Below are 18,384 nucleotides of genomic sequence, written 5' to 3'. Positions count from 1 at the left end.
TCTTCTAGCAGACTTAGCCATCTTCTAGCAGACTTAACCATCTTCTAGCAGACTTAACCATCTTCTAGCAGACTTAACCATCTTCTAGCAGACTTAACCATCTTCTAGCAGACTTAGCCATCTTCTAGCAGACTTAACCATCTTCTAGCAGACTTAGCCATCTTCTAGCAGACTTAACCATCTTCTAGCAGACTTAGCCATCTTCTAGCAGACTTAACCATCTTCTAGCAGACTTAGCCATCTTCTAGCAGACTTAACCATCTTCTAGCAGACTTAGCCATCTTCTAGCAGACTTAACCATCTTCTAGCAGACTTAGCCATCTTCTAGCAGACTTAACCATCTTCTAGCAGACTTAGCCATCTTCTAGCAGACTTAACCATCTTCTAGCAGACTTAGCCATCTTCTAGCAGACTTAACCATCTTCTTGCAGACTTAGCCATCTTCTAGCAGACTTAGCCATCTTCTAGCAGACATAACCATCTTCTTGCAGACTTAGCCATCTTCTAGCAGACTTAGCCATCTTCTAGCAGACTTAACCATCTTCTAGCTGACCTAACCATCTTCTAGCAGACTTAGCCATATGCTGAAGGCTTAGCCAGGCTTTAATATTTATCTGCCTCGTAGAGCACTAGGAGGCAGAAGACAGCAGTTCTGCATCACATGGTTGAACGTCCTGTCTCCTACAAACGGTGATCAACACGGTTGCCACTCGCCATAAGTGCCAGACTGGCTACGGAAGTGTGGCGAATTTGAATTTGCCATAAATATTTTTGGCTTTGCCAATAAGTGCAGATTTCGAATTATTGATGATACTCTGAATGCATAGCTGAGATGTGCAATGAGTTCAGACATCCAGTCAACCTTTTTGCAACTTGCCAGACAAAAGAATTGCCAGGTTGCGCATTCAGCGTTCTTACTTTTTTAAGATTATTTTATTTTTTTGCTTCAAAGGCAATTGTAACTCAGTTATATATTTTTTTTTCACATATACTATTTTCCGGCATATAAGACGCGTTTTTTCCTCAAAAAAGTCTTGGAAAATCAACCTGCACCTTATACGCTCAAGGGTTACGCTTTAGCGTAAAGTAAGAGGGTAATTAGCCCTTGAATATGATTACTAATTTTTCCCTTATGATACGTCCGTCGTGCGCCTTATATGCCGGAAAATACTGTATTTTGTGTAATCTTGCTCAGACAGTTTATAGTATTTTTGAATTTTGAATTACGTAACCTAATTTCTAAATTTTTGCATATTTTTTTTTTTGTGTGTGGCAAATGGCGCCTCTTGTTCGCCACGTCTGTGGCTGTATTTCAAGAGTTTCTCGCCTGTGTTGTTGAAGAATGAGGCAGGTCATGGCAGACCAGAAGCTGGTCATGGCAGACCAGAGGCAGGTCATGGCAGACCAGAGGCAGGTCATGGCAGACCAGAGGCAGGTCATGGCAGACCAGAGGCAGGATGGGACCAGAGGCTGGTCATGGCAGACCAGGAGGTCATGGCAGACCAGAGGCAGGTCATGGCAGACCAGAGGCAGGTCATGGCAGACCAGGCAGGCATGGCAGACCAGAGGCAGGTCATGGCAGACCCAGGAGCAGACCAGAGCCTGTGTTGTTGAAGAATGAGGCAGGTCATGGCAGACCAGAAGCTGGTCATGGCAGACCAGAGGCAGGTCATGGCAGACCAGAGGCTGGTCATGGCAGACCAGAGGCAGGTCATGGCAGACCAGAGGCTGGTCATGGCAGACCAGAGGCAGGTCATGGCAGACCAGAGGCTGGTCATGGCAGACCAGAGGCAGGTCATGGCAGACCAGAGGCAGGTCATGGCAGACCAGAGGCAGGTCATGGCAGACCAGAGGCTGGTCATGGCAGACCAGAGGCAGGTCATGGCAGACCAGAGGCTGGTCATGGCAGACCAGAGGCAGGTCATGGCAGACCAGAGGCAGGTCATGGCAGACCAGAGGCAGGTCATGGCAGACCAGAGGCTGGTCATGGCAGACCAGAGGCAGGTCATGGCAGACCAGAGGCAGGTCATGGCAGACCAGAGGCAGGTCATGGCAGACCAGAGGCTGGTCATGGCAGACCAGAGGCAGGTCATGGCAGACCAGAGGCAGGTCATGGCAGACCAGAGGCTGGTCATGGCAGACCAGAGGCAGGTCATGGCAGACCAGAGGCTGGTCATGGCAGACCAGAGGCAGGTCATGGCAGACCAGAGGCTGGTCATGGCAGACCAGAGGCAGGTCATGGCAGACCAGAGGCTGGTCATGGCAGACCAGAGGCAGGTCATGGCAGACCAGAGGCTGGTCATGGCAGACCAGAGGCAGATCATGGCAGACCAGAGGCAGGTCATGGCAGACCAGAGGCAGGTCATGGCAGACCAGAGGCAGGTCATGGCAGACGGGGAAACACGCTACCTCTTGAGTTGGCAGACTTCCGGTCTGCCTTCATGGCGATGTGTGAACAGACGGGTTTAGCGCTTTCCATTGGCAGTATGGAAAGGGGGTCGACGCCCCCGGGGGAAGAAGGAAGATCATCGAGATCATTGTAATCCCTTATTCCCCTGGGTTGTGGAGGGGGTCAACGCCCCGGGGGGAAAGGGAAGCTCAACGAGGTCATTTTAATCACTTATTCCCCCGAGTTGGGGGTCAGCTCCCCCGGGGGAAGAGGAAAGATCAACGGTGGTGTGGACTCAAGCTTTCAAGCTGAGTGATTACGCTTGAAATTTATTCATTAAAATGTATACAGACTGTATGGGAAAAAGATTTGAAATATACATCTGGATTACATCTGTATGTGTGTGTGTGTGTACTCACCTATTTGTGGTTGCAGGGGTCGATTCACAGTTCCTTGCCCCGCCTCTTCGCTGGTCGCAACTAGATCCACTCTGTCTCTGCTCCATGAGCTTAATTAGCCTTTGTGTGCGTGTGTGTGTGTGTGTGTGTGTTTATTTGTGTGCGTGTACTCACCAATTTGTACTCACATCTGTGTATTTAAGTGTACATGTAAGTGTGCTTGCCACTGCGTACACATGCTTGGGCACACGTCTGCCTCCACAACATAATTAGAGAGCATAGATGATAATCAACCTACGCTACCCTAACCTAACCTACCCTAACCTAACATATTTAGAGAACATAGGGGATTATCGACTTACCCTAACCTAACCTAACCTAACCTAAACTAACCTAACCTATCCTTACCTAACCTAACCAAACCTAACCTAACATAACATATTTAGAGAGCATACGGGATTATCCACAGAATGAGAATCACAGAGGCAGTTTTGCGCCTGACGCGGCGTGCATGACTTAGCAGACAGTATTGTGCGAGCACCGACCTGCCTTAATCAGTTTGTCGCTCTGTTAATTAATATAAAACCCTTTGTTGTCTCAGGCGGAAAATGTCGGTAAATTGAATATAGCTTACGCTATGATGGATCACCATGGGGGATGGATCACCACGGTGAGTGGATCACCACGGTGGGTGGATCACCACGGTGAGTGGATCACCACGGTGAGTGGATCACCCGGTGAGTGGATCACCACGGTGAGTGGATCACCACGGTGAGTGGATCACCACGGTGGGTGGATCACCACGGTGAGTGGATCACCATGGTGGGTGGATCACCATGGTGGGTGGATCACCATGGGGGATGGATCACCACGGTGAGTGGATCACCACGGTGGGTGGATCACCACGGTGGGTGGATCACCACGCTGGGTGGATCACCACGGTGAGTGGATCACCACAGTGGGTGGATCACCACGGTGGGTGGATCACCACGGTGGGTGGATCACCACGATGGGTGGATCACCACGGTGGGTGGATCACCACGGTGGGTGGATCACCACGGTGGATGGATAACCACGGTGGGTGGATCACCACGGTGGGTGGATCACCACGGTGGGTGGATCACCACGGTGAGTGGATCACCACGGTGGGTGGATCACCACGGTGGGTGGATCACCACGGTGGGTGGATCACCACGATGGGTGGATCACCACGGTGGGTGGATCACCACGGTGGATGGATCACCACGGTGGGTGGATCACCACGGTGGGTGGATCACCACGGTGGATGGATCACCACGGTGAGTGGATCACCACGGTGGGTGGATCACCACAGTGGGTGGATCACCACGGTGAGTGGATCACCACGGTGGGTGGATCACCACGGTGAGTGGATCACCACGGTGGGTGGATCACCACGGTGGATGGATCACCACGGTGGGTGGATCACCACGGTGAGTGGATCATCACGGTGGGTGGATCACCACGGTGGGTGGATCACCACGGTTGATGGATCACCACGGTGGGTGGATCACCACGGTGGGTGGATCACCACGGTGGGTGGATCACCACGGTGGATGGATCACCACGGTGGGTGGATCACCACGGTGAGTGGATCACCGCGGTGGGTGGATCACCACGGTGGATGGATCACCACGGTGGGTGGATCACCACGGTGGGTGGATCACCACGGTGGGTGGATCACCACGGTGAGTGGATCACCACGGTGGATGGATCACCACGGTGGGTGGATCACCACGGTGAGTGGATCACCACGGTGGGTGGATCACCACGGTGGATGGATCACCACGGTGGGTGGATCACCACGGTGGGTGGATCACCACGGTGGGTGGATCACCACGGTGAGTGGATCACCACGGTGGGTGGATCACCACGGTGAGTGGATCACCACGGTGGGTGGATCACCACGGTGGATGGATCACCACGGTGGGTGGATCACCACGGTGGGTGGATCACCACGGTGGGTGGATCACCACGGTGAGTGGATCACCACGGTGGATGGATCACCACGGTGGGTGGATCACCACGGTGAGTGGATCACCACGGTGGGTGGATCACCACGGTGGATGGATCACCACGGTGGGTGGATCACCACGGTGGGTGGATCACCACGGTGGGTGGATCACCACGGTGGGTGGATCACCACGGTGGGTGGATCACCACGGTGGATGGATCACCACGGTGGGTGGATCACCACGATGGGTGGATCACCACGGTGAGTGGATCACCACGGTGGGTGGATCACCACGGTGGGTGGATCACCACGGTGGGTGGATCACCACGGTGAGTGGATCACCACGGTGGGTGGATCACCACGGTGGCAGGATCACTGAGGGTTCCATCAATGCTTCACGTTCACCTGTATTTTATAACATAATTAAAGGTTCGCCCATCTCATTACAGAGTCTAGGAGTCTAATTTCAAGCAGCATATTCTTCCTCAAGAATATGCTAGCACCAACCTAAACGGAGCTCAGATTTACGTCACACACACACACACACACACACACACACACACACACACACACACACACACACACACACACACACACACACACACACACACACACACCGGACAACATCTCCCCGTGGGTCCTTAGAGAAGGAGCAGAGATGCTGTGTGTGCCCCTAACCACAATCTTCAACACATCCCTTGAAACTGGGCAACTACCTGAGAAATGGAAGACAGCAAATGTAGTCCCCATATTTAAGAAAGGAAACAGAAACGAGGCACTAAACTACAGACCTGTGTCTCTGACATGTATAGTATGCAAAGTCATGGAGAAGATTATCAGGAGGAGAGTGGTGGAACACCTGGAACGGAACAAGATTATGAATGAAAACCAGCATGGGCTCATGGAAGGCAAATCCTGTGTCACAAACCTTCTGGAGTTTTATGACAAGGTAACAGAAGTAAGACACGAGAGAGAGGGGTGGGTTGATTGCATTTTCCTGGACTTCAGGAAGGCCTTTGACACAGTTTCTCACAAGAGATTAGTGCAGAAGCTGGAGGATCAGGCGCATATAACAGGGAGGGCACTGCAATGGATCAGGGAATACCTGACAGGGAGGCAACAACGAGTCATGGTACGTGGAGAGATATCACAGTGGGCGCCTGTAACGAGCGGGGTCCCACAGGGGTCAGTTCTAGGACCAGTGCTATTTTTGATATATGCGAACGACATGATGGAAGGAATAGACTCTGAAGTGTCCCTATTCGCAGATGATGTGAAGCTGATGAGAAGAATTAAATCGGATGAGGATGAGGCAGGACTGCAAAGAGACCTGGACAGGCTGGACGCGTGGTCCAGAAACTGGCTTCTCGAATTCAACCCTGCCAAATGCAAAGTCATGAAGATTGGGGAGGGGCAAAGAAGACCGCAGACAGAGTATTTGGCTAGGTGGACAAAGACTACAGACCTCACTCAGGGAGAAAGACCTTGGGGTGACCATAACACCAAGCACATCACCGGAGGCACACATCAACCAAATAACTGCTGCAGCTTACGGGCGCCTGGCAAACCTGAGAATAGCGTTACGATACCTTAATAAGGAATCGTTCAAGACACTGTACACTGTGTATGTTAGGCCCATACTGGAGTATGCAGCACCGGTCTGGAACCCACACCTGGTCAAGCACGGGAATAGACAAGGTGGACAGAGACAGGATGTTCCAGAGAGGGGACACAGAAACAAGGGGTCACAATTGGGAGCTGAAGACTCAGACGAGTCACAGGGACGTTAGGAAGTATTTCTTCAGTCATAGAGTCGTCAGGAAGTGGAATAGCTAGCATGTGAAGTAGTGGAGGCAGGAACCATACATAGTTTTAAGAAGAGGTATGACAAAGCTCAGGAAGCAGAGAGGAAGAGGACCTAGTAGCGATAGTGAAGAGGCGGGGCCAGGAGCTGAGTGTCGACCCCTGCAACCACAATTAGGTGAGTACAATTAGGTGAGTACACACACACACACACACACACACACCAACAAGTGTTGGACGACATACATACAGATGAGGAGGAGGTGAAGAAACTGCTAAGGGACATCGATACCTCAAAGGCAATGGGACCGGACAACATCTCTCCATGGGTCCTTAGAGAGGGAGCAGATATGTTGTGCGTACCACTTACCACAATCTTCAACACATCCCTGGAAACTGGGCAACTACCTGAGGTATGGAAGAAGGCAAATGTAGTTCCCATTTTCAAAAAAGGAGACAGAAAAGAGGCACTAAACTATAGACCTGTGTCATTGACGTGTATAGTATGCAAAATTATGGAGAAGATTATCAGGAGGAGAGTGGTGGAGCACCTGGAACGGAACAGGAGTATAAATGCCAACCAGCACGGATTCACGGAAGGCAAATCCTGTGTCACAAACCTTCTGGAGTTTTACGATAAAATAACAGAAGTAAGACAAGAGAGAGAGGGGTGGGTTGATTGCATCTTCTTGGACTGCAAGAAGGCCTTTGACACAGTTCCTCACAAGAGATTAGTGCAGAAGCTAGAGCATCAGGCGCATATAACAGGAAGAGCACTGCAATGGATCAGAGAATACCTGACAGGGAGGCAACAACGAGTCATGGTACGTAATGATGTATCACAGTGGGCACCTGTGACGAGCGGGGTCCCACAGGGGTCGGTCCTAGGACCAGTGCTATTTTTGGTATATTGTAGACAGCCTGTACTGTCTGCACAGACAGCCCATGCTGTCTGCCAGCTTAGTTCATATTTCGCGCCACTCAAGTGCTGCCATCTATAGGCCTTGCCACTTCAGTATGCCCAGACTTGCCTCACCCTCACTCACACAGCGGCCTGGCATCAAGACACAAGTACTCCCAGCTCTCTCTCGTGGCATGGCCCTGCCCGGGCCATGGGCACAAACACACAAGCCTGTGTAACCCACCACTACTTAACAATAAAGTAAGAAGCCTCCGAAGAAGTATATCATTTAACTACCCGCTCTACAGCTACCAAACAACCCCTTTATATTGGTACCAGCGGTGGTCGCAGCGTTGTGTTTACCCTGGAGAGAGGAAGGAGAGGTATGAAGTCACCTTCACTTCATCACCCTACATAAGAAGCATCCGTCTCTCAACGAGTTATCCTGATGTCGTGTCTGCACGTTTGAGCATCCAGACACAGGTACAAGCAGGATCCAGCCGAAATTTATCGAAATTCTACGAGAATTGTAAGTGGCGTCCCAGTGACCCCACGCTGTTTCTCAAGTCACGTGTTCAGCGTCACTTGTATGTTGCTGTTGTTGTTCAGCTCAGCACAGCTGTTTCAGCGAGCCAGAGGTGAGTTTTGTGGTGATTTCTGCGTCCAGTGTGCGTTTCGCCGTGTTTTGGGTTTGAGAGGAGGAAGTTGCCAGATCCTCCCTCGCCGTACACTCACCCACGCTCCTCGCCACCACACTACCATACACCACCACGCCATCTCTCCCTCTGCTGTGTTTTCTGCTGTTTTTCGTATGAATTCATTGCCAGTGCTGTGTATCCGAGTGCCCGAGGCCACTCGAAGCTACGTGGATTACGACGTCACGTGGGTGTGGCCGATGTCACGTAGACCTACAAAGCCACGTGAGTTACCAGATATCCCAGGCCACATGCTGTGGTCTGCTGCCCGCATCACATCGACGCCACCCACGATGCTGCCCGACTTCATGACGTCACGATGTCTGCTGACGTCACCTCACGATGTCTGCTGACGTACCTCGAGATGTCTGCTGACGTCACCTCACGATGTCTGCACCTCGAGATGTCTGCTGACGTCACCTCACGATGTCTGCTGACGTCACCTCACGATGTCTGCCTGACGTCACCTCGAGATGCTGACGTCACACGATGTCTGCTGACGTCACGATGTCTGCTGACGTCACCTCACGATGTCTGCCTGACGTCACCTCGAGATGTCTGTTGACGTCACTGCTGCTGACGTCACCTTGCGACATCACGCCTGACATCACATGATGTCACATCGAGTGTTCTAGTAATTATTTCAGTATTGTCGAGAAGATTGAGAGAAAATATATGTCGTGTGTTAATTAATTCCTCTCAGTCAGTGTTCTCACATTTTAGTATGTCTTAGTCAGTTTTATGCGCAGAAAAGCATCTTTTGCTAGTTAAGCCATGTTGTACCGTATGTACAGCGGTGTGTTTGTAAGTTTTCCGTGTGTCCAGTGAGGTCTGTGGTCAGACCCTTGAGTTGTACCACTAAGTCACCCGTGACCAGTGTGTTTGACAGCTGATTTCTCAGCCCTGAGCGTATGAGCCCCCTTGTACAGAAAGCTTTTATGCTCGTCGCTCGTGATGTTCTGCAGAATCGTACCTGCTACGATTCCCATCGAGATTTGTTTCACTTCACCTCCAGACCTTCAGAGTGCAGTTATATGTAGAGAAACAAGTCTGGGGACGCTTAGACTAACCTCTGCTATAACTCCACCTGTCGAGAGATGATACTCGTCAAGCCGCAGCCAGGCCTGTCGGCAGGCGCTGTGTCAGCCTCGTGTCACAAGCTTCAGTGAGCAGCCTGCACAAAGAAGATGTCACTTTGACTGCTAGCTCTCTCACTGCAGTCTGGTGTATGATGTTACGACTCCCAGATGTTTCGCCCAGTCGTCTCTGCCACGACTTGCTCCACAACTCGCTCCATGCTCGCCGGCAGTGATAGCCCAGCGACAGTACCAGTCGAGAAGTGTCCTCCTGAGTCGCTTGCCAGAAGTCCTGCCCAGTTGCCGAGTTTTGTCGACGCCTCACTCGAGGGCACCAGCATGTCGTGCCCCAGGTTGAGTGAAAACCTGCAGCGACTCCTACGATGTCTGCTTCACCGTTCCAGAGGAGACCGTACCCTGTTACGTCACAGCTCAGCCGCAGCGATGTCTCCCGTGTTGCAGTACCTGTCCAGACGCAGGAAGGCGTGCAGTGATGCCCTTCGACGCTCACTGCCTATGACCACGATGTTTAGCACACCCCACATGTTTTTTCTTCCCTCCCTGTAGGAAGTTTTTTTTTCATGTCCATATGTATATATATGTTTTTATTTTGTGTTCTGTGCCCTGTTCCTACGAGAGAGAGACCGAGTTTCTTTTACTACCAGTATTGTCGCGTCGGGACGACGCGCGGTAGGTGGCCGAGCGTATGTAGACAGCCTGTACTGTCTGCACAGACAGCCCATGCTGTCTGCCAGCTTAGTTCATATTTCGCGCCACTCAAGTGCTGCCATCTATAGGCCTTGCCACTTCAGTATGCCCAGACTTGCCTCACCCTCACTCACACAGCGGCCTGGCATCAAGACACAAGTACTCCCAGCTCTCTCTCGTGGCATGGCCCTGCCCGGGCCATGGGCACAAACACACAAGCCTGTGTAACCCACCACTACTTAACAATAAAGTAAGAAGCCTCCGAAGAAGTTTATCATTCACACCCGCTTGCAGCACCTACCAAACAAGTCCTTTATAATATGTGAACGACATGATGGAAGGAATAGACTCTGAAGTGTCCCTATTCGCAGATGATGTGAAGCTGATGAGAAGAATTAAATCGGATGAGGATGAGGCAGGACTGCAAAGAGACCTGGACAGGCTGGATGCGTGGTCCAGCAAACTGGCTTCTCGAATTCAACCCTGCCAAATGCAAAGTCATGAAGATAGGGGAAGGGCACAGAAGACCACAGACAGAGTATAGGCTAGGTGGCCAAAGACTGCAAACCTCACTCAAGGAGAAAGATCTGGGGGTGAGTATAACACCGAGCATATCTCCTGAGGCGCACATCAATCAGATAACTGCTGCAGCATACGGGGCGCCTGGCAAACCTGAGAACAGCATTCCGACACCTTAGTAAGGAATCATTCAAGACACTGTACACCGTGTATGTCAGGCCCATACTGGAGTATGCAGCACCTGTTTGGAACCCGCACTTGATAAAGCACGTCAAGGAATTAGAGAAAGTGCAAAGATTTGCAACAAGGTTAGTTCCAGAGCTAAGGGGAATGTCGTACGAAGAAAGATTAAGGGAAATCGGCCTGACGACACTGGAGGACAGGAGGGTCAGGGGAGACATGATAACGATACAAGATACTGCGTGGAATAGACAAGGTGGACAAGGACAGGATGTTCCAGAGAGGGGACACAGAAACAAGAGGTCACAATTGGAAGTTGAAGACACAGACGAGTCAGAGAGACGTAGGAAGTATTTCTTCAGTCATAGAGTTGTAAGGCAGTGGAATAGCCTAGAATGTGAAGTAGTGGAGGCAGGAACCATACATAGTTTTAAGACGAGGTTTGACAAAGCTCATGGAAGCGGAGAGAGAAGAGGGTCTAGTAGCGATAGTGAAGAGGCGGGGCCAGGAGCTAGGTCGACCCCTGCAACCACAATTAGGTGAGTACAAATAGGTGAGTACACACACACACACACACACACACACACACACACACACACACACACACGCACACACGCACACACAGTTAGGCCCATATTGGAGTATGCGGCACCAGTTTGCAACCCACACCTAGCCAAGCATGTAAAGAAACTAGAGAAAGTGCAAAGGTTTGCAACAAGACTAGTCCCAGAGCTAAGAGGTATGTCCTACGAGGAGAGGTTAAGGGAAATCGACCTGACGACACTGGAAGACAGGAGAGATAGGGGGGACATGATAACGACATACAAAATACTGAGAGGAATTCAAAAGGTGGACAAAGACAGGATGTTCCAGAGATGGGACACAGCAACAAGGGGACACAGTTGGAAGTTGAAGACACAGATGAATCACAGGGATGTTAGGAAGTATTTCTTCAGCCACAGAGTAGTCAGGAAGTGGAATAGTTTGGGAAGCGATGTAGTGGAGGCAGGATACTTACATAGCTTTAAGCAGAGGTATGATAAAGCTCACGGTTCAGGGAGAGTGACCTTGTAGCGACCAGTGAAGATGCAGGGCCAGGAGCTAGGACTCGACCCCTGCAACCTCAACTAGGTGAGTACAACTAGGTCAGTATACACACACACACACACACACACACACACACACACACACACACACACACATATATATACACACATATACACACATATATATATATATATATATATATATATATATATATATATATATATATATATATATATATATATGTATATTTCGGTCAGTCTTTCCCTCGTCTGGTGATAACAGCAGCTGGCTATGAGAGACTCATATCTGTGTAGCTGTTATCATACGGAGGTTGAAGCCTGCAGCAGTCTTGGAGCTGAATAATAAAACACGGGTTTAACTCTTGTTATTTAATATAATAGTACTAGTAGTACTACTGTTACTACCACCACCACCACCACCACCACCACTACTACTACTACTACTATTAATAATAATAATTATAATGATAATATCTTAGCCATCATAGAAGTGAGTAAAATCTATACGTAATATTGGTTACTGAAGTTGATGTTTGTTATAATGGTTGATAATGGTGGTACGGAGGTAGGTGAGGGTAGTTGTAGTGTCCTGGATGATACTACAGCTCTTCACCAGCTGGAATGGGAGCTGGTAGGTAGCTCAGGTTACCTGTTGTTATGTCTGGCCAGGTGTCATTAGCCATTGTGTGTGTGTGTGTATGTACTCATCTAATTATGGTTGCAGGGGTAGATTCATAGCCCCTGGCCCCTGTTAGTTGCCATTTTGTACTAGGCACATGTCGAGGAGGCACTAGGTCTGTTGTGTGTGTGTGTGTGTGTGTGTGTGTGTACTCACTTAATTGTGTCTACAGGGGGTCGATTCATAGCCCCTGGTCCCTGTGTGTGTGTGAGCGCACGCGCCAGTGTGAAATATTTGATGCGTGGAGCTTTGGAGGACCATTTAGTCCCGGCTCTCCATAAATTTTAAAAGAGCTTTCTTCCTTCTTGAAGAAAGAAAGAAATCACTTTCTTTTTCTCTCTTCTCGGGAAGAATGACATGACATAAATAAAGTTGAAATGTTGACCTTTTTATGCGCGTCGACCAGACGACGTAAATAGGAAAGAGCCGAGATATCTGTGACATTCTCCCTAGTAAAAGAATGTAAAGATTGTAACTAAATCAACGGCGTATTGAGGAGAGGAAAATATAGCGATTGTGGTTGTTTTAAGAAGATATAAATACGAAGAAAAGTGAGATAAGGGATTGAAAAGGAGAAATATAATGACTGGGGTGATGTCAGCGCCAGTGGTGGATGGTACGTATCCCAGTGTAAGGTTGAGAGAGCAAACTCTGGCTTCTGGGAGACATGGTGGGTGGTAGTGTGGCGTGGATTGTACCGTAGCACCACCATCGTCACCACAGCTACTACTACAACTACTATTTCTACAACTACCACTACTACTACTACTTCTACTACCAGCCATGAGCAAGGGATTCCTTCACTCCCTCAAGAACATCACACACAAGCATGGTAAGTACTCTCACTGTTCACTCTTTGTTGTGTATTGTTTGTAATGTACTGGTCGTACAGCTCCAGGGAAATACGAGGTAGCCCCCCCATTAATTAGATCAAGAACCCTTTCACCAGCATCTAGTTACCCTTCTGGAAAGGGGTTCGTAATGTTATGCGTTTTGATAATGTGGGTTTGTTGGTTGATGGTGTGCTAGAACATCACTGTTAGTGTTAGAACATCACTGTTAGTGTTAGAACATCACTGTTATTTTAGAACATCACTGTAAGTGTTAGAATATCACTGTTAGTGTTAGAATATCACTGTTAGTGTTAGAACGTCACAATAGTGACCATAGTGTTGACTGGTAGAGTGGGTGTGTATGTGTACTCACCTCTATGTGAGTCACAGCTCCTGGCCCCGCCAGCAGTGTGTGTCAGCCATTGTTACTATGTGCTTGTTTTCGTATTAAAATTAACACCGACGCGGTTCCTGCGTAGTCGTCGGCTTCCTAAAATTCTATTCACATATTTGTTTTTTCAGCGAGACGAGCTGCCCTCCAAAAAACATTTTGTGAAACGGCTCTTCTTTTCCCTTGTCATATCTGGTTCACGACAACAGTAAGAGCACTTGCCTGCTGGACACATTTCTAACGTTTTTGTTAAATTACACCAGCATGCGGAATGTGAAGCTTTGTTGTATACACGTTAAATAACCTTGTTACAATAGTGAGAGAGACAGAAAGAAACAGAGAGAGATAGACAGAGAGACAGACAGAAAGGGGCAGAGAGAGACAGAGTTCTTTGACTACCACTCACTTCTTTGTGACCGTCAATATGGTTTCAGAAAAGGTTACTCTCCTGCTGATCTGTTGTTAAACCTCTCCACTAAGTGGCACCAGGCACTGGATGAATCTAAATTCAGCTGTGTAGTAGCACTAGACATTGCTGGTGCTTTCGACCAAGTATGGCGCCAGGGACTCTTGGCAAAACTGCAAGCACCGGGAATTGCAGGCTCTACACTATCTTCTCAGTATAAGTATCAGTGGGACAGAGTCAGCAAGATATCCTATTGGGGAAAGTGTTCCACAGGGAAGTGTCCTTGGGCCATTGTTATGGAATGTCTACTTCAATGACCTTCTTCGTCTCATCTCAGTATCCTACATATGCAGATGACTGCTTTCAGACATCTACTTATCCAAGAGAAGAAATGCAAGCTGCTCTAAGCTGCATCAATCAGCCTGGAGAAACCGATGGTAGGTCACATTTGCTCCTGAAAAAAACATAAATGATAATGGTCTCTAGGCACCATAATGGTAATGCTGGAGCAATAATAAGTGTGAAGGGGAGAGTGTTGGTACCTGGGGACGAAGTTGATATCCTTGGAGTGAAATTTGACTCCAAACTGACCATGAAAAACCACGTTGTAAATCTTACAAACAAAGAGCCAAGAAGCTTACAGCACGTCGACGTATCTCGCATCTGCTCGACGATAGAGGTTACAAGATTCTGTACAAGACACAAGTATGCTCACACCTTAAGTATGCTCCACTTTCTTGAAGTGCCTGTCCCCAATCTTATCTGCGGCTTCTTGGCAGAGTAGAGAATACAGCAAGACCCCTCATCTCTCGCCTGGATCCATCTTGGATAGATCTGTCATTTCACCAGTCTTCAACACCAGAGGGATGTGGGTGGCCTTACTGTTATGTACAAGGCCAATATTGTCAAAGTACCATACTTGCCTTTACTCCGAGGACAGCGAGAAGTGAGCTTTTATACAAGAGGGGCAGTAAGCAGCAACTTCACTGTGACTACCTTTCTCCAGAACGTCGCTACGTCTGAGATCTTTTATTCCCAGGATGACTTGAGTTTGGAACATGTTCGAAATAAAGTCAGATGGCTCCAACTTCATTCTGTTCCGTGTCTCATAATAATAAGGCTTTTAAATGAGCAGATGTAGGTAACCGCTCATAGCTTATATGTAAATACGTTAGGAAACCTTACCCTAACCTTCTTAAATCTTGTGTAAAGAGAGAGAGAGAGAGAGAGAAGCTCACAACCAAAGCACCCGGGGCGCAATCCCGGGGTTGGGTATGAGGGGCAAGTCTCCTCATACCTCTCTGAAGACATGGAAGACACCGCTGCCGGGCAGACAACGTTATTGTACCCAGCAGCGTTTGTTAAGGTTACACTTGGGTGAAGTTGGGGAAGCCAGAGTTTGCCTTGTTAAGAGTTTGCTGATGGTGGCCTGGGTCAAGCTGGCTTCTCAGGGTCACCACTCTGGCATGGGTCTAGCTGGCTTGTCAGGGTCACCACTCTGGCCTGGGTCTAGCTGGCTTGTCAGGGTTACCACTCTGGTCTGGGTCTAGCTGGCTTGTCAGGGTCACCAGTCTGGCTTGGGTCTAGTTGGCTTGTCAGGGTCACCACTCTGGCCTGGGTCTAGCTGGCTTGTCAGGGTCACCACTCTGACCTGGATCAAACTGGCTTGTCAGGGTCACCACTCTGGCCTGGGTCAAGCTGGCTTGTCAGGGTCACCACTCTGGCCTGGGTCTAGCTGGCTTGTCAGGGTCACCACTCTGGCCTGGGTCTAGCTGGCTTGTCAGGGTCACCACTCTGACCTGGATCAAACTGGCTTGTCAGGGTCACCACTCTGACCTGGATCAAACTGGCTTGTCAGGGTCACCACTCTGGCCTGGGTCTAGCTGGCTTGTCAGGGTCACCACTCTGGTCTGGGTCTACCTGGCTTGTCAGGGTCACCACTCTGGTCTGGGTCTACCTGGCTTGTCAGGGTCACCACTCTGGTCTGGGTCTACCTGGCTTGTCAGGGTCACTACTCTGGTCTGGGTCTACCTGGCTTGTCAGGGTCACCACTCTGGTCTGGGTCTACCTGGCTTGTCAGGGTCACCACTCTGGTCTGGGTCTACCTGGCTTGTCAGGGTCACTACTCTGGTCTGGGTCTACCTGGCTTGTCAGGGTCACCACTCTGGTCTGGGTCTACCTGGCTTGTCAGGGTCACCACTCTGGTCTGGGTCTACCTGGCTTGTCAGGGTCACCATTCTAGGTCCAGTTTTGAAAGAGTATTCGTATCGTTTTGAACGAATATTCGTGTAATTTTGAACGAGTATTCGTATAGTTTTCAACGAGTATTCGTATAGTTTTGAACGAGTATTCGTGTAGTTTTGAACGAGTATTCGTATAGTTTTGAACGAGTATTCGTGTAGTTTTGAACGAGTATTCGTGTAGTTTTGAACGAGTATTCGTATCGTTTTGAACGAGTATTCGTGTAGTTTTGAACGAGTATTCGTGTAGTTTTGAACGAGTATTCGTATAGTTTTGAACGAGTATTCGTGTAGTTTTGAACGAGTATTCGTATAGTTTTGAACGAGTATTCGTGTAGTTTTGAACGAGTATTCGTATCGTTTTGAACGAGTATTCGTATAGTTTTAAACGAGTATTCGTATAGTTTTGAACGAGTATTCGTATAGTTTTGAAAGAGTATTCGTGTAGTTTTCAACGAGTATTCGTATAGTTTTGAACGAGTATTCGTATAGTTTTGAACGAGTATTCGTATAGTTTTGAAAGAGTATTCGTGTAGTTTTCAACGAGTATTCGTATAGTTTTGAACGAGTATTCGTGTAGTTTTGAACGAGTATTCGTGTAGTTTTGAACGAGTATTCGTGTAGTTTTGAACGAGTATTCGTATAGTTTTGAACGAGTATTCGTGTAGTTTTGAACGAGTATTCGTATAGTTTTGAACGAGTATTCGTGTAGTTTTGAACGAGTATTCGTGTAGTTTTGAACGAGTATTCGTGTAGTTTTGAACGAATATTCGTGTAGTTTTGATAATATTTCTTAATATATGTAGGCAAGACCATTCTCATTTCCTACGTCAGTTTTGAACGTGGTCATCAACGTCACTTATTAACGTGGTCATCAACGTCACTTATTAACGTGGTCATCAACGTCACTTATTAACGTGGTCATCAACGTCACTTATTAACGTGGTCATCAACGTCACTTATTAACGTGGTCATCAACGTCACTTATTAACGTGGTCATCAACGTCACTTATTAACGTGGTCATCAACGTCACTTATTAACGTGGTCATCAACGTCACTTATTAACGTGGTCATCAACGTCACTTATTAACGTGCTCATCAACGTCACTTATTAACGTGGTCATCAACGTCACTTATTAACGTGCTCATCAACGTCACTTATTAACGTGGTCATCAACGTCACTTATTAACGTGGTCATCAACGTCACTTATTAACGTGGTCATCAACGTCACTTATTAAAGTGGTCATCAACGTCACTTATTAACGTGGTCATCAACGTCACTTATTAACGTGGTCATCAACGTCACTTATTAACGTGGTCATCAACGTCACTTATTAACGTGGTCATCAACGTCACTTATTAACGTGGTCATCAACGTCACTTATTAACGTGGTCATCAACGTCACTTATTAACGTGGTCATCAACGTCACTTATTAACGTGGTCATCAACGTCACTTATTAACGTGGTCATCAACGTCACTTATTAACGTGGTCATCAACGTCACTTATTAACGTGGTCATCAACGTCACTTATTAACGTGGTCATCAACGTCACTTATTAACGTGGTCATCAACGTCACTTATTAACGTGGTCATCAACGTCACTTATTAACGTGGTCATCAACGTCACTTATTAACGTGGTCATCAACGTCACTTATTAACGTGGTCATCAACGTCACTTATTAACGTGGTCATCAACGTCACTTATTAACGTGGTCATCAACGTCACTTATTAACGTGGTCATCAACGTCACTTATTAACGTGGTCATCAACGTCACTTATTAACGTGGTCATCAACGTCACTTATTAACGTGGTCATCAACGTCACTTATTAACGTGGTCATCAACGTCACTTATTAACGTGGTCATCAACGTCACTTATTAACGTGGTCATCAACGTCACTTATTAACGTGGTCATCAACGTCACTTATTAACGTGGTCATCAACGTCACTTATTAACGTGGTCATCAACGTCACTTATTAACGTGGTCATCAACGTCACTTATTAACGTGGTCATCAACGTCACTTATTAACGTGGTCATCAACGTCACTTATTAACGTGGTCATCAACGTCACTTATTAACGTGGTCATCAACGTCACTTATTAACGTGGTCATCA

At 48.1% G+C, this 18,384-nt stretch overlaps 1 protein-coding gene across 3 annotated transcripts in view; it reads left to right on the top strand.

Moving 5' to 3' along the window:
- LOC128702441 (serine-rich adhesin for platelets) overlaps nucleotides 1-18,384 on the top strand; it is a 405,069-nt gene that overhangs the window by 105,517 nt on the left and 281,168 nt on the right. The window contains exon 2 of one of the 3 annotated variants that reach the window (XM_070102126.1): nucleotides 12,794-13,219. The exons of 1 other annotated variant lie outside the window; for it this stretch is intronic. In XM_070102126.1, the coding sequence (XP_069958227.1) occupies nucleotides 13,171-13,219 (49 nt within the window). In that variant the 5' untranslated portion in view covers nucleotides 12,794-13,170. Of the gene's footprint in view, nucleotides 1-12,738; nucleotides 13,220-18,384 lie in introns of all 3 variants that reach the window. One more of the 3 variants, XM_070102125.1, reaches the window with a different exon arrangement.

This window comes from Cherax quadricarinatus, chromosome 80 (genome assembly GCF_038502225.1).
Source record: "Cherax quadricarinatus isolate ZL_2023a chromosome 80, ASM3850222v1, whole genome shotgun sequence".
NCBI lineage: Eukaryota > Metazoa > Arthropoda > Malacostraca > Decapoda > Parastacidae > Cherax > Cherax quadricarinatus.
This window is presented reverse-complemented; position numbering and strand designations above follow the sequence as displayed.